General features: G+C 39.0%; 2 protein-coding genes across 2 annotated transcripts; both read left to right on the top strand.

The window, feature by feature from the left end:
• Window positions 1–1,086: 1,086 nt before the first annotated feature.
• Window positions 1,087–2,025, top strand: LOC101965528 (olfactory receptor 52K1). Its single transcript, XM_013357648.2, has one exon. The coding sequence runs from the start codon at window positions 1,087–1,089 to the stop codon at window positions 2,023–2,025; it is 939 nt and encodes a 312-aa protein (XP_013213102.2).
• Window positions 2,026–12,000: 9,975 nt separating this feature from the next.
• LOC101957516 (olfactory receptor 52K1) lies at window positions 12,001–12,945 on the top strand. The gene has a single exon (XM_005323121.3). It carries the CDS (start codon window positions 12,001–12,003, stop codon window positions 12,943–12,945), a length of 945 nt encoding a protein of 314 aa, XP_005323178.2.
• The last annotated feature ends 10,036 nt before the right edge of the window (window positions 12,946–22,981 follow it).

The following is a 22,981-nucleotide window of genomic DNA, read 5'->3' as shown; positions in this document are numbered from 1 at the left end:
TCCTTTTGGTATTTGCTGACACCTTGGCTATGGAGATAAGGAAAACACAGGACAATGAATTGGATAAAAGCATTCAAGCTAGTTCAGGCTTGTTCGCCAGGAAGAACCTGGAAAAGTAGTTGGATTGTGAATGTTATGTAGTGAACATAAAAGTAGGTATATCTTAGTTGGAGATGAAAGGTTGGTGGACTTCTATACATTTTAAACAAATTAGCAAGCATCAAGATTGAGCTGTGAGGACAAATAAACTGGAGGGCCCATGGAGGCCAGGACTATACAGGGAGTAGGGAAGACAAAAGCAACAGCTTAAATAAGAGGATGTTCATTCATTCAAGAATTATTTAGCAAGTGCCCCTATGGGTGTCATGGACATTATGTAAATAAATATAAAAACACATAGCCCTGTTATCATAGGGCTTCCATGCTATTCATCTTATAGCCAAGTTCTGGAGAAAATATACAGGTATACATTGTTCTGGGAGGTGAGGTTTCTAATAGGAAGATGGCTTTTATACTGACTAGGTAACAAACTGGTGGGAGATTCCAAACTTTCTGTGGAGACAAGTCCAATTTTTAGGTAAGATTTACACAGGAATCCACTCAAAAAAAAAAAAGCTAGTCTTTTTTAATATTTATTTTTGTAGTTGTAGCTGAACGTGATAACTATAATATGTGGTGCTGAGGGTTGAACCCAGCGCCTTGCAACATGTGAGGTGAGCACACTACCGCTGAGCCATAACTCCAGCCCCAGGAATCCACCCTTTTCTAAAGCCGTCTTTGACCATGTACATTCTAGAAAGCTCTTTTTGCACTCCATTTCACATTAAAGGCTGCTTTTATATTAGCTCCATTGGTATTTAGTATCCTAATAAATTTTATAAGCACCAAGAGGGAAAGGATCATGAGAAGTGTCTCATGATGTATGTTATGATCATTTTCCAATTTCTTCTAAGGTCCAGAAATGGGAACAAGGGCTAATCCTCCTACATACATGAGCAGAGTTTGAACTCGAACACTGCAATTCTTCTAATACCGAATCCTCTCTAGAAGACTGGAATAGGTAAGGAGGAAGAATTCCCAGTGGACATGTCAGCCTACAATATCACCTCAACCCATCCAGTAGTCTTCTTGTTGATGGGAATCCCAGGCCTGGAGCATCTACACATGTGGATCTCCATCCCCTTTTGCTCAGCTTATACTCTGGCCCTGCTTGGCAACTGCACCCTTATTTTCATTATCAGGGCTGATGCAGCCCTGCATGAACCCATGTACCTCTTTCTGGCTATGTTGGCAGCCATTGACTTAGTCCTTTCTTCTACAACATTGCCCAAAATGCTTGCCATATTCTGGTTCAGGGATCGGGAGATCAACTTCTATGCCTGTCTGGTCCAGATGTTTTTTCTCCACTCCTTCTCCATCATGGAATCAGCAGTTCTGCTGGCCATGGCCTTTGACCGCTATGTGGCCATCTGCAAGCCACTGCACTACACCACGATCCTGACCAGGCCCCTGATTGCCAAGATTGGCATGGCTGCTGTGACCCGGGCTGTGACACTAATGACTCCACTCCCCTTTCTGCTCCGAAGCTTCCACTACTGCCGGGGCCTGATGATTGCCCACTGCTACTGCGAGCACATGGCCGTGGTAAGGCTGGCGTGTGGGGACACCCGCTTCAACAACATCTATGGCATTGCTGTGGCCATGTTTATTGCGGTGCTGGACCTGCTGTTTGTTGTCTTGTCTTACATCTTCATCCTCCGGGCAGTTCTGCAGCTTGCTTCTCAGGAGGCCCGCTACAAGGCATTTGGGACATGTGTGTCTCACATAGGTGCCATTCTGTCCTTCTACACACCTGCGGTCATCTCTTCAGTCATGCACCGAGTAGCTCGCCGGGCTGCCCCTCACGTCCACATACTCCTTGCCAATTTCTACCTGCTCTTCCCACCTATGATAAATCCCATCATCTATGGTGTCAAGACCAAGCAGATCCGTGAGCGAGTCTTAGGACTATTCCTGAGAAAGTAAGCAAAAGGAGGGCGAGGGACAGCTCAAGAGTATGGGTGGTTGCCTGTTGGAGTGGGGGAGAAGTTTGACAGGAAGTAGAAGAATGTCAGAACATATGCTTGGATCTTTCCTGGCATAATGAAAAAAGTGCCCTGAAATTCAGAGTCACCAATCTGTTTAGGACTTGTGGGTCTCTATTCTCCGGGAGCCTACAGACTCAAACTGCTGGCTGTTGGCTTCTCACAGTGCTCCCTCCTCTTCACTAATTTGACAGTCTTGTTGCATTGGTCTTCTGGTGATTTTGAATAAAAAAGAGATTCAATTCATTTGCATCTAAATTCATTTGCTTATGAGAAGCCTTAGAGTTTGATTTTCTGTCAAGTCAATGGGAATTTGGTGATCTGTCTATATACTTGGTACCTGGGTGACTACCAACAGTAGGTCTGATATAGGAATCCTTCCTTAGTCACTCTGACAGAAGGTGTTCAGCTTCTGAGGAAATCCTCCCAGGGTTGGGAAGTTTGCAACGTTATCAGGCTGCAGCAGGTTCTAAGTGAGACAGCTCTACTTATTAGAAAGTTATTTCTTTAGCTTAGCCAGTCTTATTCTTTGACTTACCTTTCTCTCTTCATAGCCAAACCCTTTCATTAAACACTTCAAATAAGACATGTCTCGACTTTTCTGTATGTTGTACAATCCATTTTTTTTGTATTCAACAAGATTGAGAATTGCTCATTTAACTAATCCAGCCACATCTGTTCTAGCACCTGGGGACAGGTAGGGATGCCAAACTTATGTTTATGTCCTTGGAAGAGAAAATTACAGGTTTTGTCCTCTGAATTCCCTATCCAAGAATTAGAATATGGAAAAAAGTGAGCAAGGCAAAGCAGATTAGAGGAACTAATATCTTCTGTATCACGAAAGCTTAATAATTCCCTTACTATTAATGCTGACAACACAACGGGGCTTCTCATAGAAGCCACCATACATTGTCTTCCAAAAGTGTATTGTTTTACTTTTTGGAATCCCCCTTTTTCCCCCCCTCAGAGACTATTATTTAGGAAATACATATTCTTATCTATGTTTGCCTTTATTTACCTTTGAAAGAGACTAAGTCTGTGCCAGGTAGCGTATGAATGGTTGAAAGCTATCTGTGAGGAGTAAAGTAAAAACCTATAGTCTTTCTTTTTCCTAACTCTGTTCACAGAATTCAACACAAAAAACATTACGTTTAATTCCAATGGAGTCAACATCTCTCTATGGTTTCTTCTGTTTGGGCAGGTGGCAACCTTTAAAGTAGGACTAAAGTAGTACTAAATACTAACAGTGTTAGGAATTAGAAGTTATTTCTAATAAGAGACCTACTTATCCTCCTGTTGACTTATTTGTTTTTAAATTGCTTTTATTTAATAGAGCAGTAGTACCAAAACCAGCATAGTATTGGCATGAAAACAGACTGGTAGATCAATGGTACAGAATAGAAGACACAGACTAACCCACAAAACTACGATTATATTAGACAAAGGTGCAGAATGCATCACAATTATTATATGGAGAACAGTTTTTTCATCTCTGTATGAAAGTATGTAAGTATGCTCACATCAATTCTCGTCTTCCTACATGTACTTGGATAATGATGTCCATCACATTCCACCATCATTGCTAATAACCTCCTGACCCCCTCCCACCCTCTACCCTGAGTTCATCTAATCCTCCTATGCTCCCTCTTCCTACCCCACTATGAGTCACCTTATCAGAAAGCATTTGCCATTTGTTTTTTTGGGATTGGCCAACTTCACTTGGCATTATCTTCTCCAATGCCATCCATTTACCTGCAAATGCCATGATTTTATTCCCTTTTATTGCCGAGTAATATTCTACTGTGTATATATGCCACATTTTTTAATTCATTCATATTCTGAAGGGCATTTAGGTTGGCTCCACAGTTTAGCTATTGTGAATTGTGCTGCTATAAACATTGATGTGACTATGTCCCTGAAGTATGCCATTTTTAAGTCCTTTGGTTATAGACCAAAGCAATCCTTAGCAGGGAGAGTAAGGTCTGGTATAGTGATACCACCTACTGTAAGCTATACTACAGAGCAATTGTACCAAAAACAGCATGGTATTGGCACCAAAACAGACTGGTAGGCCAATGGTACAAAATAGAGGACACAGAGACTAAACAAAACTACAATTATATTAGACAAAGGTGCCAAGAACATGCACGGGAGAAAAGAGCCTCTTCAACAAATGGTGCTGGGAAACTGGAAATCCATATGTAACAAAATGAAATTAAACCCTCATCTCTCATGCACAAAACTCCTGTTGACTTTCACAAGGAATAATACATCATCCCTTGAGTCCTTTCCATTCCCTATGAAGAGCGAGAAGTTGTTTCTTGCAGAAGTTTAGTAATGTAAGAATCACAGAGCCATGCAACCCATCTGTCATCAGCACAGGATTAGTCATGAATAGTGAAATGAGAGAACTTTTGGATTAGCTCATTTGGCACACAAATTTGAGCAGCCTATAAGTACATATATTTTTATCCTCCTACAAAGAATATGAGATTAGTATAAAGAAAACTGTAGTAGTCTTGGCTTGGTTATAGTATTCCCAGTCACCAGAACATTCCAGTATCTCAAACTAGGACACATACCTACATATCATCCACGATGTAATAGGAATTATGCTTAAGTGCAGGATCTTGTCCTACTTAGAAGGAAGAAAGGTTGGGTGGAGTCACTTTGTCGGAGACCAGCTCCAACAGGGGGTTCTCAGGATGGTGAGGAGTCGGTGAAAGAGGGGGTGGAGAAACACAGACACCAAAGTGACGGTGTTGATCCTAATCTTTACTTGTAAAGTTGATCATATATACTTTTCATTTTGGCAGGCTCACAGTACTTTGAATAATGATTCCCGTTTTGTAACCACAAAGAAACAATATTACGTAGCTACAATTAGAATAGAAGAATATATCTTGGCTTATGCATAAGCAAGCATTTGTACTTTCAGTTCGTGTTTTGCTGTGAGCTGTTTCTGCTTAGTTAACTTTTAATAATAGTTACAAATGTCCCAAACTATTGGCCTATACCTTGACTATTCTTTCTTGACTTACTGACTGGAACCGGTGCCATGGTTACGGCAAGTGGTTGACTTGTTATTAATTTTAATCAAACAAGAGTAAGAGCACAAACCATTGTGCACTGGAATAAGAACAAGTTGCCCAGTACTAAGCACTAATCTGTCTTCTTAATTTTTCTTCTCTAGATTTTTCTTTAGATTTTAATTTAATTTCTCAAAAACTTCCTTGACAGGAATACAGGGAGTTTTTCATTAGACATTAAAAATTTACGCTCCACAGCTGAATCATTGCATTTAGAGCAAACAGATCTTCTATTCTTTAGAAGTAGTTGCATTAATTGGGAAAGTCATATTTTTCCCTTCATACTTAATGGTCATGAGAAATCACAACTATACTTATTAAAGGAATACAAAAACAAACCAGCCCATTCCCAGAAACATACTGCGCTCCTCCAGAGGATGGACGCCTTGCGCCATCCACCTCGGTAGGGCCTTGCCATTGCCCGAGTCAGGGGAGGGGCGCAGCACTTTAAAAAAAGTTTTATTGCTTTGCTAGCAAAGGAGAAACATAGGGGACTCCCATCCCAGAGGTGTGATTCTGCCCGTCCAGAGGAACAGGGGGATTTTTTTTTTTTTGAGAATTTTAATATTTTTTAGTTTTTGGCGGATACAACATCTTTGTATATGGTGCTGAGGATCGAACCCGGGCCACATGCATGCCAGGCGAGCACGCTACCATTTGAGCCACATCCCCAGCCCCCTTCTTCTTAAGACACAGTATTGGTGTCATCTTGGAATTTCTTCTCACACTCTTTCATAGATCCATTGGCACTTTTTCAAGTATACACAAAATCTGATAATGTCTCATATTCTTAAACAAGAATTGTTTTCCCTTTTGCCCCTGACACCAACTTTTGCTACATGAGATTTTGGCAAGATGATTTTTTAGGTAGGCCGTATCCCCTTGGCATAGTTGTGCATGACTAATTTAGGTTGCAACTTTAAAGGCGCTGTGTAGCAATTTATTTCATCCCTGCTTCTGAGGACAGACTTATGTGAGAGGCCCAAGTCCATACTTTGAGGGCCAGCAGTTATGCAACCTCAAGTCCAGAATTCCTCTGTGGGAAGGGTGTCAAGTGTAACAAAGTTCTAAGATTATTTTTCAAAAATATGAGGAGGCATTATATCAGGCAAAGTCCACAGGGAACACTGGTAATAAGGAGCTTCCTTCTCTTTGCAAAATAATAAACATTAAGGTCAGTTGTAGAATTCACCCTTTATTGTTTATAAATGGTTGATAATTATTACATTCATATAGTTAGAGCCTCCCAGCAACCCTATAGGTTAGGAAAAGTTGTATTATCTGTACCTTAGTGACAAGGAAACGGATCAAGAATAGAGAAGTGACATACTTCGATTACAAGCTAGATGTCAATGCATAGTTCAGGCCAATGGGTAATATAAATGCTAAATAAGACACCTAACCGATGACTTTGGCTTGAATTCCTGACCTTTAAAGACACAATTAGATAGGAGTTGGTTGCAGTGTATACATTTGAATGAGGGCGTCTTTCTCAGGAGACACTTCAATGAACATAGCATAAGGAGACAAAGACCAAGGCATAAGCCGGCTCCTCCTGAGGTACTCACAGCCTCTGGCAATTAAGGAAAGACCCCTGGGAAGCCCGACTTAGTGCCACTAGGTGGCAAGAGGGCATGGGCTGCATGGAGTCCTTGGGGTATGAGGCCTGGGTCAGGAGAGTTCCTCTGTCAACCCCAGAGAAAAGGCCAGAGCCTTCTATGAATCCATGAGGACTCAAGGGCAGTAATTTCTGCTTCCATGTTTTTTGGGAGAAATGCTGAGGTTTGTGAGGATAAATCCAGCTGCTCCCTCCCTCTTTCCTTGACCCACCCCTACTCCTAACTGGAAGAGGAAGGCTGCACTGGAATTGCACAGAGCTAATGGAAAGGTTCCAGAGCTGCATTTCACTCTGAGACCTGAGGACAGAGCTGTAACTAGGGAGCAGGAAACAGGTGGTACAGTTGTGGTGAGTGGGAAGTAATGAGGGACACTGCCAGTTTCTTCCCACATCCTGTCCTGGTCTTGGGCATCAGCTCTTTTTGCTTTCTCCTGGTCATAAAATCTCTACTTTGGCTTTAAAAAAGGAAGACGAGTCTCCACAGCCCCATCCAAATGCTTCATCTATACACTCCCCAACATTCTTCCTACCACATAGGACTCCTGCCTCCTTTCTATGCCAAATGCTTCGAGTCATCACTGGGGAAAAGCTCATTATTCCATCTTGGATCCTATCACTACTTTCCCTACACCCATCAGGACCCCTCCTCACAATTAGGAGGTCTCTGCCTTAGTCAAAAGGGAGAAAATGAGGCTTGAACTAGTAAGGTGGCAGGCAGTACTAAGAAATATTTGAAGTTCTACTACAGACATATCCTTTAAGGACTTTGTGATTATCTTACTATCGTTGAGTTTTAATCTTTCAAATCCATCAGTATCCTATTCTGTTAGAGCGTAGGGTGCCAATTAGTCATCTGATTATTTTCTGGGCACACAGTCCTACTTTATAAGCATTTGAGACAATGACATAAGTCCTGTGGTTCAGTGGGGACATTTTGGCTCTTGAAACAGTGTAGGTTGGATAAAACATCCACTTCAGAGTTTTGGATCATGGATACGAGGTGAAAACTGTCTCCATTCAATTTCCTACCGAAATTGAAATTCTGCCCGGGGAAGATTTTTGGATGAGATTCTGATAAAATAAGAAAGGGCCATGGATTTTTGGACACCATGTGTTTGGGAGAAGACATTAAGATGAGATGCTGTTTTCTTTGCATAAGGATGGTGGGCAGGTCACAGGGTGGTTGGTGATAAAGTACCCAGGGATGGCAAGGGGAATATGGAAACTCAGGTAAGATTAAGCTTGTTTGAATTTGTGGAAATTGTGGAAAAAATGTTTATGAAACAAAGTTGGCAACAGGCATGTGGGATCTTTCTATCAGGTATAGTGTCTCATATTCAAGAACAGTGCCTGGTATATATATCTATTTTAGACACTATAACTGATAGAAATATAACTATTGAAAATAGTTTGTTGGTATAGAGCTTGTTTGCTACAAAGACAAGTGTTGCCGAGTAAGATACAAGTATTACTAAGGCACAGTAAAAATCTTGTGATAAGATTTTTATTCTGTTATAGGTAAATCGATGCTGGTGGAGATTTCTTAGAACTTCTAACATGGGATTATTTACATTAGAAGATAAACATTCTGAGCTGAGATCAGGTGGGTGGGGAGTCATGTAAGAAAGTCAGAAGACCTATCTCAATGGTCTGGGAGTCATGCTTCATTTGGTAAAATGTTCAACACTGTTAAAGGCTGGAGTTGCTAGGAATAGTTCGTCAACTCCAGTCCTTTACTTCACAATATGGTAGAAGTTTGTGGTAGGGGTAGATATTGGAGAACTAAAGTAGAACTTTGGCAATTGTTAGGATTCTTTTGTAGAAACAGCCGAGAGATGATAGTGACTTGAATAAGGTGGTGATGATTAAAATATACAACTATTATTTTACTATGAAGGATAATCAGATGATACTTGCCAATGAATTCCATGTAGTATAAGGATATGAGTTGGATGTCTAGTCTGGAAACTAGAAAGAAGGCGAGATGTCAACTTATCTAAGATCTCAAAGGCAATGAAAATCCATGGTGAACAAGTAGAGTACTTAAGAGGGCAATGGTATAGGATGTTTCTGAAGATATGTTACCTTTATATTAATTCTCTTCAGCTTTAAAGTTACTGTAAACACCCCCCCACACACACACACTTTTAGGTTAATATGTTTTTAGATTTCAGTATATTTTGACATTATACACACATGGAGTAAAACCCATTCCAATTAGGATCTCATTCTCGAGGTTGTACATAAGGTTACATGCCACATTAAGGGATGACTTCGACTCCTTCCCACTGCGGACACTGTCTCATTTACATGCTGGCCCCTGCAGCAAGAGTCCGTGCAGGAGGGATCTTGGATAGACTTTTCTTGTCAGTTAAAACAGACTTCACTTTCACTTTCTGCTATTCTATGAAAATTGCTCTACCCTCTGTTTCCAAACAAAGCCAACTATGTTTTCATATAGCTTATCAGTAGCATTCCATAGAAACAAGTTTTAAAATACTATGTGTTTAGCAGCCTAACAAGGCAGCACATTATCCTGGTTATCTCCTATCTTGATAGTTGTCTACTCCGTCTCCTTTGTCGACTTCTCAATATGCCCCCACTCCTCCCATGTACCGATTCTAAGTGTTCAGATTCATTTCTGACTTGGAATCATTGGAAAAATAGATTTAAAGCACAAACTGTCACTATCATCTCTAGTGACTATCATCTCAGTTGTTCCTATAAAAGAATCCTAACAATTGCCCAAGTTCTACTTTAGTTCAATATTCTTTGTTCTCAGTTTTATGCTTTAAATCTATTTTTCCAATGATTCCAAGTTTGTACCTGCAACCCAGATCTCTCCCTCAAACACCAGACTTATCCAAATAGGTCACGTTTTTACTTGGATTTCTGATGCACATCTCAGACTTCCACATCCAAAACTGAAATCTTGATCTTCTTCAAAAAGCTTCCTCATCTCAGTTGAGTGGAACTCTTTCATTTTGGTTGCTTGTGACAAGAATCTTAGGCTTCCTTTTCCATAACCTATATGCAATCTGTCAAATCCTGGGGCAGTTTTCAAAATATATCTAGAATCCAGCTCCTTTGTACCACATATACCACTACTACCTTATTTTGCCAAATTCCTCCCTTCCCTGGGTTGCTGAAATAGCCTCTGGACTCTATCCCGTTTTTACCCTTAACTCTTTGTATTGTTAGATTCAGAAAGTTTAGGGACTATGCATACTTTTGTCTGCTGAGCCTTGTGTGATCTTTCCTCTTCTTGATCTTTATAATTCTCCCACTCACTCACCTCACTGTAGCTACATTAGTTATCTAGCTGATCTTTGAATATTGAACATTTATATCATGAGGCATTGTATCTGGCTGTTCCTTTTCAGCATTTTCTCCAGAGACAACTATATTCTTTACATATTTACATATTGGTGTGACAACCACTTGAGTGCAGATATAGCCTTACCTAGCTGCATCTTGCCCCAGAGTTTCCCTAGTCACTGAGGCATGCTATTCTGGTGTATGTGTGAACTTGTAAGTATTAGGAAATCTACCAGTTTTGGATCAGTCCTTCATTGCAGGCTTGGGGCGGTACGTGGAAGCCACTAGATAAATCTTCACCTTTTCCATGTCCAGAGTGGACAGTCAAGATTCCTTCTTCATGAGTCTTCATGTTATTGGATATAGTTGACAGTATAGTTCAGCTCAGAGGTGTACCTTTGGATTTGTTTTCCCTGCCTTTGTTTTATTCTTTCATCCCATTTTTGTTCACTGGCATATCCCCCCACCCCCAATCTAAGCCACCCACATGGAATCCTGGGTTCTGTCTTTTAATGGAACTAAAGTACTTTTCTTCTCAAATTCCTTTCACTTTTGGTGAGGCCCACTTTGATCTTTCAGATTGTTATCTCCCCTCTCCACCTACTTTAAAATTCCCTATTTCCTTTTTAAAGCTAACTCCACATCATACTACGTGATTTAGTCATGTTTTTATTAACTTTAAGAATTCTAAGGGATATTTTCATAGGCTTCCTTAACCAGTTAAGGAAAAATATTTCACTAAGTTTATTCAATTTACTAAATATATTCAGTAAAGTTGAACAGAGGTTAAGCTTGAGACCTGAATACATTCAATATTGAGAACTACACTAGGAGACCAAAATGAGAAACTGTAGGAGGGGCTAAAAATGTCATGGGATCCAAGAGAAGAGTGGATTTTTTTTTAAAAAAAAATTTGTTTTAGTTGTAGATGGACAATTTTTTTTTTTTTTTTGGTGGTGCCGAGGATCAAACCCAGTGCCTCACGAGAGAGGCAAGTGCTCCATCACTGAACTACAACCCTGGCCCCAGAAGAGTGGATTAAGAGGGAGAGAATGGTTAATTCAGATAGAAGTTCCTGAGAGGCACAGTTGCAAGAAGGTAAGAAGCCATGGCACTCTCATTAGGGAAATTATGGGTCTTCCCATTGAAGCAATTTAAGAGAATGGGAAAGGAATCCAGATTAGAGTGTTTCAAATTCAAGTAATATTTGAGAAAGGTGAGACCAATTATAGACATTTCTAGGTGAATGTAAGCTACATCAATAGGAACCTAACAATTTTAGTGGAGAACAAAAGTTATTTTCAAGCTGGAGTCAGGACTGTATTCAGATTTGTGGGTATAAAAAGGAGAGACCCACTCTAGAATATTTGGATCCCAACAAAAATGTTCTTCCAATATGGAAATATTCTGCATGGTTCAATATGGTAACCACTATCCATAAATGAAATCCAAATAACCACTTATGTACCTAAGTTTAAGGTTTTGACAGAAAATTTGCTTCTGTGTTCAGGAGTTTAGCACGTACAATCGTATCTTCCACTGAAGCTAAAGACATGAACTGATTTAAATATTACTTTTTCTAAAAGGTAGTTATTCCTGATATCAAGAACACTATTCTCCATCCCTTTATGAAATTTGTCTTATCATTTCTATGGATATTCAGTATTATAGTCTCACTTAAGATTCAACGTTTCTTTGCAGTAGGAAACATCGATTGTACTTCTCCATGTCTGAGGCCTACTAGTTTATTTTGTTTAAAATACAGCAATGGTAATAAGATTAGTCCTCCAATGGAATATCACATCTTGAAACTCTTTTATAATGTATACTGTAGAAAATATACATGGAAGGTGAAGGAGCCTTGTCAAAAAGCCAGGGATTTCCAGGAGTCATGTCAACCTTCAATATAACCACAACCCATCCAGTGGCCTTCTTGTTGGTGGGAATTCCTGGTTTGGAGCACCTACACATGTGGATCTCCATCCCCTTTTGCTCAGCTTATACTCTGGCCCTGCTTGGCAACTGCACCCTTATTTTCATTATCAGGGCTGATGCAGCCCTGCATGAACCCATGTACCTCTTTCTGGCTATGTTGGCAGCCATTGACTTAGTCCTTTCTTCTACAACATTGCCCAAAATGCTTGCCATATTCTGGTTCAGGGATCAGGAGATCAACTTTTATGCCTGTCTGGTCCAGATGTTTTTTCTCCATTCCTTCTCCATTATGGAATCAGCAGTTCTGCTGGCCATGGCCTTTGACTGCTATGTGGCCATCTGCAAGCCACTGCACTACACCACGATCCTGACCAGGCCCCTGATTGCCAAGATTGGCATGGCTGCTGTGACCCGGGCTGTGACACTAATGACTCCACTCCCCTTTCTGCTCCGAAGCTTCCACTACTGCCGGGGCCCGATGATTGCCCACTGCTACTGCGAGCACATGGCCGTGGTAAGGCTGGCATGTGGGGACACCCGCTTCAACAACATCTACGGCATTGCTGTGGCCATGTTTATTGTGGTGCTGGACCTGCTGTTTGTTGTCTTGTCTTACATCTTCATCCTCCGGGCAGTTCTGCAGCTTGCTTCTCAGGAGGCCCGCTACAAGGCATTTGGGACATGTGTGTCTCACATAGGTGCCATCCTGTCCTTCTACACACCTGTGGTCATCTCTTCAGTCATGCACCGAGTAGCTCGCCGGGCTGCCCCTCACGTCCACATACTCCTTGCCAATTTCTATCTGCTCTTCCCACCTATGATAAATCCCATCATCTATGGTGTCAAGACCAAGCAGATTCGTGACCACATACTCAGTCTATTCCGGAGAAAGGATGTCTAGGTGAACAGTTTTCTAGTTTTCTGGGAAAAAAAAACAACAAAAAACACCAAACCAAAAAACAAAACCCCCCGCCAAAAACCCCAAAACCACCCCCCCACCCCCACACACAAAACACTAGCCAAGTACTGGATAGGAGTGGAGAGGAAAAATCTTAACAGCAATCTGGTAAATTTCCAGTGTGACAAGGAGGATGAGATCCCATTCCTTGCAGATCCAGACTAGATTAGGTCAATTAAAGTCTTGGGAAGAGTTTTGACTACCTCACTTTCATACATTTATCACATGGGTAAACAAGACCAAGAACCTTTTGGAAAAAGTAGCACTCTTCCCTCTTAAAAAAAAAAAAAAGACTTCTGAAGATAGTTGCAATATGTAGTTGTGATGAACTGAATAGTTCAGGGGCTGGGGATGTGGCTCAAGCAGTAGTGTGCTCGCCTGGCATGCGTGCGGCCCGGGTTTGATCCTCAGCACCACAAAGATGTTGTGTACGCCAAAAACTGAAATATTGAAATTCTCTCTCTCCCTCTTAAAAATATTTATTTATAAAATAGTTGTTCAGATATTTATACCCCCGTCCTTGTACTGTGGAGGAATATTTCACACTGATGTTAAACATGCTTGTCAATGTATTTTCAGTAGTTTAAAATGTGCCTCAAGAATTAAACTTGCAATATGCTTGTGTATCTTGGCTTAGTCTCATTCTTTGCCACAAGAGTGAGCATATCCTGACCTGGGGATTTTCTGTGCTTAGATTCATCAAGGTGAGGATAAAAATAGATGTGAACTGGACCGAGAGCTGACCCATAATGTTCGTAGAACAAAAAATTATGATTTTTATTATAAAAACGATGATTTGGAAATCATTTTACAGCATACTCAAGGAAAGTTAATTGCTAGAGTTGTGCACCTTATCTTACATTTCAATTCTCAGCACCTTAAGATTGTATTTAATATCCTAGAAACTGCATTTCACAAGTCTTTGTGTTTCTTGGTCTGGTTGTACAAACTGATACTTGAATACTCCAGTTTTTAAGAAGATGTTTTCATACATACCTTTTCAGGAAGACCTACTTATACTGTTGTATTACTTTGTGACCATTTTATTTCCTTAATAATAGCACTTATTTCAATTCTAAGAAAATAATGAAGAGGGGCTGGGGATGTGGCTCAAGTGGTAGCGCGCTTGCCTGGCATGCATGCGGCCCGGGTTCGATCCTCAGCACCAAAGATGTTGTGTCTGCCGAAAACTAAAAATAAATATTAAAAAATTCTCTTAAAAAATTTTCTCTTTAAAAAAAGAAAATAATGAAGAAAACTTGCAAGACTCCGATAATGCACTTCGAGACCCATGCTATTGTGTCAATGCTTACTTCAGACAACAGAAGATAATTAAAATGGGTCTTCAGTCAGTTCTCAGGTGCCCCAGTCCTCCAGAAATTGGATAGTAAGAAAGGAAGAGCCATGAACCTCGGGCCTCTGACTGTTCTGAGGTTCTCTAAATTCTCATTTGGTTTACTCACTAGAGATGGGCCATTCTGTATCATGGATTAGATTATTAAAAACATTTGCTTTCCCAGAGTATATTTCCCCACACATTGACTATGGGTTTCAACATGTACACCACTTTAGTCCATGGGATATCAGCAGACATCTGTCAATACTCATTCGGTAAAAGCAGAGACTTGAGATTTTCTTGCTCAGTGGGGCTTACTGTCTTCTCATGGTGTGGCAGAGTCAGACTGCCTTAGTTATCTCCTTAGTCCAAGGATAAGATGGAAATGGAATAAAGCTGCTTGACCAATATGTATTTGCAGTACAGTTTCATAGACAAGTTCAGCACGGATAAACTCATGGCCCCCAGCCTTGCAGTTACATAAGCAAACCCAGCTCAGGCATTGTCAATCTTCAGTTAATTGAGAAATTCTTTATTGTACTTATTCTATAATTAGCATTCAGAATATACATGTTATTATCTGTCATCACAATAAAATATGTAGAATGGACTAAACAAATTATAGGCTGCAAGATCTAATTTGTTCTCATATTTGGAAAAAGAATTATCTTGCCCCTCAGGTGATACTCATAGAAATGTGTCCCAGATAGAAGTCTAACAGTAAATGTGCTCCATTACATAGAAGACAGTAAAAGGAGCTATTTCCTACCTTATCAATAAGGTATGCGTTTATTATAGAACCATGAAAATACATGCTTACTAGTTTTAGACAACTCAAAATTTTACTGTTATTTTTTCCTTGTCAAACCAGAACCTAGAGTCACCTCAAATGTGGGAGGTAGGGGAATTTCCACAGAGGATTGCCTTCGACCATCCCAAAAATGGAGTTAGGTAGAATTCCAGAGAAGTAGTAAAAGCCATAGTGATCATCCCAAAGCATCTATTTAGGGAACTTATGTACAGAGTGCTGCAGCAGTCCTCATGATGGACAAGAGATTCTACCTTAGTATGTCTGCAAGGAGTGGGTCCAGTAATAAAGTTTGAAAGTTTTAGGAATTTGGCTCAGGGATCTGACTAGTTTCTATGTTAAGCAATGTTTGATTTTTAAAAATATTTTGAAAAACAGCTTCAGCACCTTTATTAGTGATTGGGAATGTTCAAGATTCTAGTTTGGGAATCAAACCAGCAGGGGAAAAGATATAGCTGACCAAGTCAGACTGGTCAAGGCACTTTTTCTAACATGCCAAAGAAAGAAGGTAGGGTAAACTGGTGGTGGTGGTGTGGAACAATACCTTAACCTGGATTGACTGACAGACATCTATTTTACCTGGGGGAGTTTAGAATACAAATGAACAAAGCAAATATGGTGGTAGCCTTCAGTCCGTTTTAACATTCAAGTTGTTAAAGTTATATTTAGAGTTTTACTTAAGGTGATTCTGCATCACTATTGTCCCCTCCTTAGAAGGATGTGTTTAATGACTAAAAATTGTGATTAAAATTCAGCATGTACAAATTTGACCAATTTAGAGTCATCAGCATCTTCAAAAATTCCACTATATACACGTTTGTAAACAATGGCCATCTAGAGCTTTGTTACAAAAGGTGTGGTCAAGGTAATGAGCAGTTTTTTTCACTCCATCTTAAGTTAAAAAAAATGTGAGAAGTTTGATAAATTATCCGTTTTTGGATTTTTAGTGTCCATCATACATCATCATTGCTAACCCCCGACCCCTCCCACCTTCTGCCCTATCTAGAGTTCATCTATTCCTCCAATGGTCCCCCCTCTCTACCCCACTATGAGTCAGTCACCTTATATCAGAAAACATTTGGCATTTGATTTTTGGGATTGGCTAATTTCACTTAGCATTATCTTCTCCAACTCCATCCATTTACCTGCAAATGCAATTTTATTTGAATGCCGTGTAGTATTCCATTGTGTACATATACCACTTTTTTTTTTTTTCAATCCATTCATCTACTGAAGGGATCTAGGTTGGTTTCACAGTTTATCTATTGTGAATTGTGCTGCTATAAACACTGATGTGGCTGTGTTCCTTTAATATGCCGTTTTTAAGTCCTTTGGGTATAGACCAAGGAGAAGTATAGCAGGGTCAAATGGTGGTTCCATTCCCAGCTTTAAGAAGTCTCCATACTATTTTCTATATCGGCTGCACCAATTTGCAGTCCCATCAGCAATGTATGAGTGCACCTTTTCCCCCCCACACATCCTTGCCAGCACTTCTTGTTCGTCTTCATAATAGCTGCCATTCTGACTGGAGTGAGAATTGCAAATCAAAATTACTCTCATTGCTAGAGATGAATATTTTTTTTTATATTTGTTGATGGACTGTATACTTTTCTGTTCAGTGATGTTCAGGTCCTTGGTCCATTTATTGGTTGGGTTTTTTTGGTGTTTTTTTTTTTTTTTTTGAGTTCTTTATATGCCTTAGGATTAGGGCTCTGATGTGTGAGGAGTAAAGATTTGCTCCCATGATGTAGGCCCTCTATTCACCTCAGATTTTTTCTTTTGCCAAGAAGCTTTTTAGCTGGATTCCATCCCATTTATCGATTCTTGAATTCTTGTGTCATAGGAGTCTTATTAAGGAAGTTGGGGCCTAATTCCACATAGAATAAAAAGTAGGCCTTAATCTCCATTAGACAGAATCTGATTTAAGTCCTAGGTCCCCAGTTCACTTTGAGTTTTGTGCATGGTGAGAGATAGTTTAATTTCATTGTTGCATATGCATTTCCAGTTTTCCCAGCACCATTTGAAGAGACTATCTTTTCTCCAGTGCATGTTCTCGGCACCTTTGTCCAACAAGATAATTGTAGTTTTGTTGGTTAGTCTCTGTGTCCTCTATTTTGTACCATTGGTCTACCAGTCTGTTTTGGTGCCAATACCATGCCGTTTGTGTTACTGTTGCTCTGTAGTATAGTTTGAGGTCTGGTATAGTGATGCCATCTGCTTTACTCTTCCAAGGATTACTTTAGCTAATCTGGGTCTCTATTTTTCCAGGTGAATTTCATGATTGCTTTTTCTATTTCTATGAGGAATGCCATTGGAATTTTGATCTGAACTGCATTAAATCTGTATAGTGCTTTTGGAAGTATGGTCATTTTGATAATATTAATTCTGCCTATCCAAGAGCAAGGCAGATCTTTTCATCTTCTAAAGTCTTCTTTAGAGTTCTGTAGTTTTTATTGTATATGTCTTACCTTTTTCATTGATTCAGTATTTTTTTTTTGAGGCTATTGAAAAATGGGGCAGTTTTCTTCATTTCCCTTTTCTGAGGATTTGTCACCGATACAGAAGTGCCTTTAGCTTATGGGTGTTGATTTTATATCCTGTTACTTTGCTGAATTCATTTACTAGTTCTAGAAGTTTTCTGGTAGAGATTTTTGGGTCTTCTAGTTATAGAATCGTCAGCAAGTAGTGCCAATTTGAGTTCTTTTCCTATATGTATCCCTTTAATTTCTTTTGTCTAATTGCTTTGGCCCATGTTTCAAGAACAGTGTTAAAAAGTGGTGAAAGAAGGCATGCCCATCTTGTTCTAGGTTTTAGAGGAAACACCTTCAATTTTTCTCCATTTAGAATGATGTTGGCCTGGGGCTTAGCACAAATAGGAACATACCTCAACATAAAAGGTTGTTATCCCTAGTTTTTCTAGTGTTTTGAGCATGAAGGATGATGTATTTTTTCAAATACTTTTTCTATGTCTATTGAGATGATCATATAATTATTATCTAATCCTATTGATGTGATGAATTTCATTTATTTCCATATGTTGAACCAACCTTGCATCCCTGGGATGAATTCCACTTGATCATGGTGCATGATTTTTTTGTTTTTAAATTTTATTTTTTTTATTGGTTGTTCAAAACATTACAAAGCTCTTGACATATCGTATTTCATACATTTGTTTCAAGTGGGTTATGAATTCCCATTTTTACCCTGTATACAGATTGCAGAATCACATCGATTACAATCCACGTTTTTATATATTGCCATACTAGTGACTGTTGTATTCTGTTCTTTCCTATCCTCTACTATCCCCCCCTCCCCTCTCCTCCCATCTTCTCTCTCTACCCCATCTACTATAATTCATTTCTCTCCCTTGATTTTTTCCCCTTTCCCCTCACATCCTCTTATATGTAATTTTGTATAACAATGAGGGTCTCCTTCCATTTCCATGCAATTTCCCTTCTCTCTCCCTTTCCCTCCCACCTCGTCTCTGTTTAATGTTAATCTTTTCCTCATGCTCTTCCTCCCTGCTCTGTTTTTAGTTGCTCTCCTTATATCAAAGACATTTGGCATTTGTTTTTTTTTTTTTGGGATTGGCTAGCTTCACTTAGCATAATCTGCTCTAATGACATCGATTTCTCTGCGAATTCCACGATTGTCATTTTTTAGTGCTGTGTAATACTCCATTGTGTATAAATGCTACATTTTTTAATCCATTCATCTATTGAAGGGCATCTAAATTGGTTCCACAGTCTAGCTATTGTGAATTGTGCTGCTATGAATATCGATGTGGCAGTATCCCTGTAATACACTCTTTTAAGGTCTTCAGGGAATAGTCCGAGAAGGGCAATAGCTGGGTCAAATGGTGGTTCCATTCCCAGCTTTCCCAGGAATCTCTATACTGCTTTCCAAATTGGCTGCACCAATTTTCAGTCCCACCAGCAATGCACAAGTGTACCCTTTCCCCCACATCCTCACCAGCACTTGTTGTTTGATTTCATAATGGCTGCCAATCTTACTGGAGTGAGATGGTATCTTAGGGTGGTTTTGATTTGTATTTCTCTGACTGCTAGAGATGGTGAGCATTTTTTCATGTACTTGTTGATTGATTGTATGCCCTCCTCTGAGAGGTTCAGGTCCTTGGCCCATTTGTTGATTGGGTTATTTGTTTTCTTATTGCTTGATTTTTTGAGTTTTTTTGTATACTCTGGATATTAGGGCTCTATCTGAAGTGTGAGGAGTAAAGATTTGTTCCCAGGATGTATAGATAAGATAGTTGTAATTTTGTGGATTGGTTTCTGTGTCCTCTATTCTGTACCATTGGTCCACCTGCCTGTTTTGGTACCAGTACCACGCTGTTTTTGTTACTATTGCTCTGTAGTACAGTTTGAAATCTGGTATCACTATACCTCCAGTTTCACACTTCCTGCTTAGAGTTGCTTTTGGTGCATGATCTTTGATATGTTTTTGTATTTGATTTGCCAGGATTTTGAGAATTTTTGCATCTAGTTTATTAGAGATATTGGTCTGAAGTTTTTTTTTTTGATATGGCTTTGCCTGGTTTTGTGATCAGGGTGATATTGGCCTCATAGAAAAAGAGGCAGCACTTCTAAACTCATTCTATTCCTGAAATAAATTGAAGAGTATTAGTATTAGTTCTTCTTTAAAGTTCTTGTAGAACTCGGCTGTGTATCCATCATGGTCTTGGGCTTTTCTTGGTAGACTTCTGATGGTGTCTTATCTCATTACTTGATATTAGTCTGTTTAAATTGTGTATATCTTCCTGACAATCTGGGAAAACCATATGACTTAAGAGATTTGTTTATTTTGAAAACTTATAATTAAAATCAATAATTAACTCTGTCTTCAGTGTTGTGATATTACCTTTTTCATCACATATGCTGGTAATTTGAGTTCTCTCCTCTTTGTTAGCATAGCTAACAGTCTGTTAGTTTTTCAAAAAAACCAACTTTGTTTTGATTTCATCGATTTCAGCTCCGATTTTAATTATTTCTTGCCTTTTACTGCTTTTGGTATTGATTTGTTCTTTTTCTAGGGATTTGAGATGTAGTGTGAGGTTATTTGACTTTCTTAAGGAATGAACTCCATGCTATGAACTTTCCTGTACTGCTTTTATAGTGTCCCAGAGATAGATGTTGTGTCTATGTTCTCATTTACCTCTAGGAATTTTAAGATTTCCTCCTTGATGTCTTCTGCAACTCATTGTTCATTCAGTAACATTGTTTAGTCTCCAGGTGTTGGAAATCAACAAGATAAAAAATACTCCAATTTCATTCAATTGTGATCTGATAAAATGCATGGTAGTATCTCTACTATATTGTATTTGCTAAGAGTTGCTTTGTGGCATAGTATATTGTCTATTTTAGAGAAGGATCCATGGGCTGCTAAGAAAGTATCTGCTTGATATGGATTGAAATATTCTATGTCATTTAGGTCCAAGTTATTGATTTTATTGAGGTCTATAGTTTTATTCAACTTTTGTTTGGAACATCTATCCAGTGGTGAGAGGTGCTATAGTCACCAAGATTAGTGTAGTGTAGTCAATTTGACTTGAACTTGTTTGATGAAAATAATTATTTCAAATAATAGAGTAGCTGTGATTGTTATATCTTGTTGGTGTATTATCTTTAGTATGTAGTGTCCATCTTTATCCCTTTTGATGGACTTTGACTTAAAGTCCATTTGATAAGCAGGAATTTCCATCCTTTTGCTTCTGAAGTCCATGTGAGTGATATGATTTTTCCCAGCCTTTCACCTTAAGTCTGTATGTCTTTTCCTATCAGATGAGTCTCCTGGAGGCAAGCATATTGTTGGGTTTATTCTAAATAGAGTCTGCTAGCCTATGTCTTTTTTTTTAAAGAGAATTTTTAAATATTTCAGTTTTGGTGGACACAACATCTTTATTTTTATGTGGTGCTGAGGATCAAACCCAGTGCCACACGCATGCCAGGCGACCACACTACCGACTGAGCCACATCCCCAGCCCAAGCCTATGTCTTTAGATTGGCAAGTTTAAGCCATTAATGTTCAGGGTTATTATTGAAATATGGTTTGTATTTCCAGCCATATTTGTTCATTTTTGTTGTTTAACTTGGCTTGATTTTCTTTGGTTAGTTTTTCCTTTAGTGTATACCTCCCTCTGTCGATTTTCATTGTTATTTTTGTTTCCTTTTCATGGACTACTTTTCCAAGGATGATTTGTAGTGCCAGTTTTCTAGCTGTAAATTCTTTTATCTTGGAAGGTTTTTATTTATCAAATCTAAATCTTAATTTTGCTGGATACAAGATTCTTGGTTGGCATACATTTTCTTTCAGATCTTGATATCATTGTTCTAGGATCTTCTAGCTTTCAGGGTCTTTGTTAAAAAATCTGCCATTATCCCAATTGGTTTTCCCCTATATGTAATTGATCCCTTTCTCATGGTTTTAAAATTTTCTCCTTGTTCTGTACGTTGGGCATTTTTATTTATAGAGTTCCTTGCTGTGGATCTGTTATATTGTACTTTTGGCATCCTGTACACTTCTTGAATTTGTATTTCCAGTTCATGTTTGGTAAGTTCCGACATCTCATTGAATAGATTGTTCATTTCTTTGGTTTGGACCTCTATGCCTTCCTCTAACCTAATAACTTAAGTTTGGTTTTTTATGCTATCCCATATTTCTTGAATGTTCTGTTTGTGGTTTCTTACCATTTTCAATGTGGTCTATGTTCTTTAAGATTACATATTTTCCAAGTAGTCTCCTCTGTTAGTGATGCTTTCATTTGAGCTTTTAATTTGGCTTATTGTTTTTCATTAAAAAAAAAAATCTTAAAGAACTTCTATCTCCCTGTTGAGGTGATCTCTTGCTTCCTGTATTTGTTTATTTGAAGTGATCTTTCACTGCCTGTATCTGCTCTTATATCTCCTGAGTTCACAGAACATTGACCATGTACATCCCAAACTCCTGTCATTTCTGCTGTGACTGCCACTGATTCTAATAATGTGGTGTCTTGATTTGTTTGAGGCACTTTCTTCCTTTGTCTTTTCATGTTGCTTGTGTGTCTTACTTTCCAGCTCTGTGGGTTCGGGTTGTTATTGTTTTTACCCTATGTTTATAATGTTCCTGTAGTGTTCCAAGATCTCTCCTTTGTGGGGAAGGACAATGTTTACAGATTCCAATATCAACAATATACCACTTATAAACAATTTTTTAAGACGTTTACAGTTTAGTCTCAATGTACAGAGTTGAGATTGGATTGTTGGATTCAGTTATCTAAAATATGATCGGTAGTTTTGTAAAAGGGTTTACAGTTTGACGGTGAACAGTGAACTGGGGGAATGGGGCATAAGATATACTGAGGAGACAGGATGTGAGGATATAGAGTTAATATCTTAGGAAATGTGAATGAGAAATCTAAAGGTTAGTAGCAAGAGAATAGACAGGAAGTAATTTAGGGTAGACATGTACATGGGAAGACAGTAGAGTACATAAAACAAACACATGTATTTAGAAAAATATAGGTTAAAATAGTAAAATTTGGTGGGGGAAAGAAATAAAAGGGGGGGCATATACAATACCGCTATTATATTAGATGACCCCATCCTCAAAATCCTATTATTTCACACAAAGTTCTTGAGTTTCACATATGTTGTGATGTGAGGGCAAGAGAGTAGGTGGGTAGAAGAAAAAAATATTCGAAGGAAGAAACCATGATTGTTGCTAGTTTTAGAGATCCGTATCTTTCCCGCTTCTCTTCTCATTCAATAAGTGGAGTTGTCTGTTGTAAGCTGGTGTCTCTGCCCTCAGGATGGTGAGGGTAATCAGGGAGGGAAGGCTGA

This window comes from Ictidomys tridecemlineatus, chromosome 4 (genome assembly GCF_052094955.1).
Source record: "Ictidomys tridecemlineatus isolate mIctTri1 chromosome 4, mIctTri1.hap1, whole genome shotgun sequence".
Taxonomy (NCBI): Eukaryota; Metazoa; Chordata; class Mammalia; order Rodentia; family Sciuridae; genus Ictidomys; species Ictidomys tridecemlineatus.
This window is presented reverse-complemented; position numbering and strand designations above follow the sequence as displayed.

Excerpts from the sequence above, each read along its gene's own strand:
- LOC101957516 (XM_005323121.3), top strand. The coding sequence starts at position 12,001 with ATGTCAACCTTCAATATAACCACAACCCATCCAGTGGCCTTCTTGTTG.
- LOC101965528 (XM_013357648.2), top strand. The coding sequence starts at position 1,087 with ATGTCAGCCTACAATATCACCTCAACCCATCCAGTAGTCTTCTTGTTG.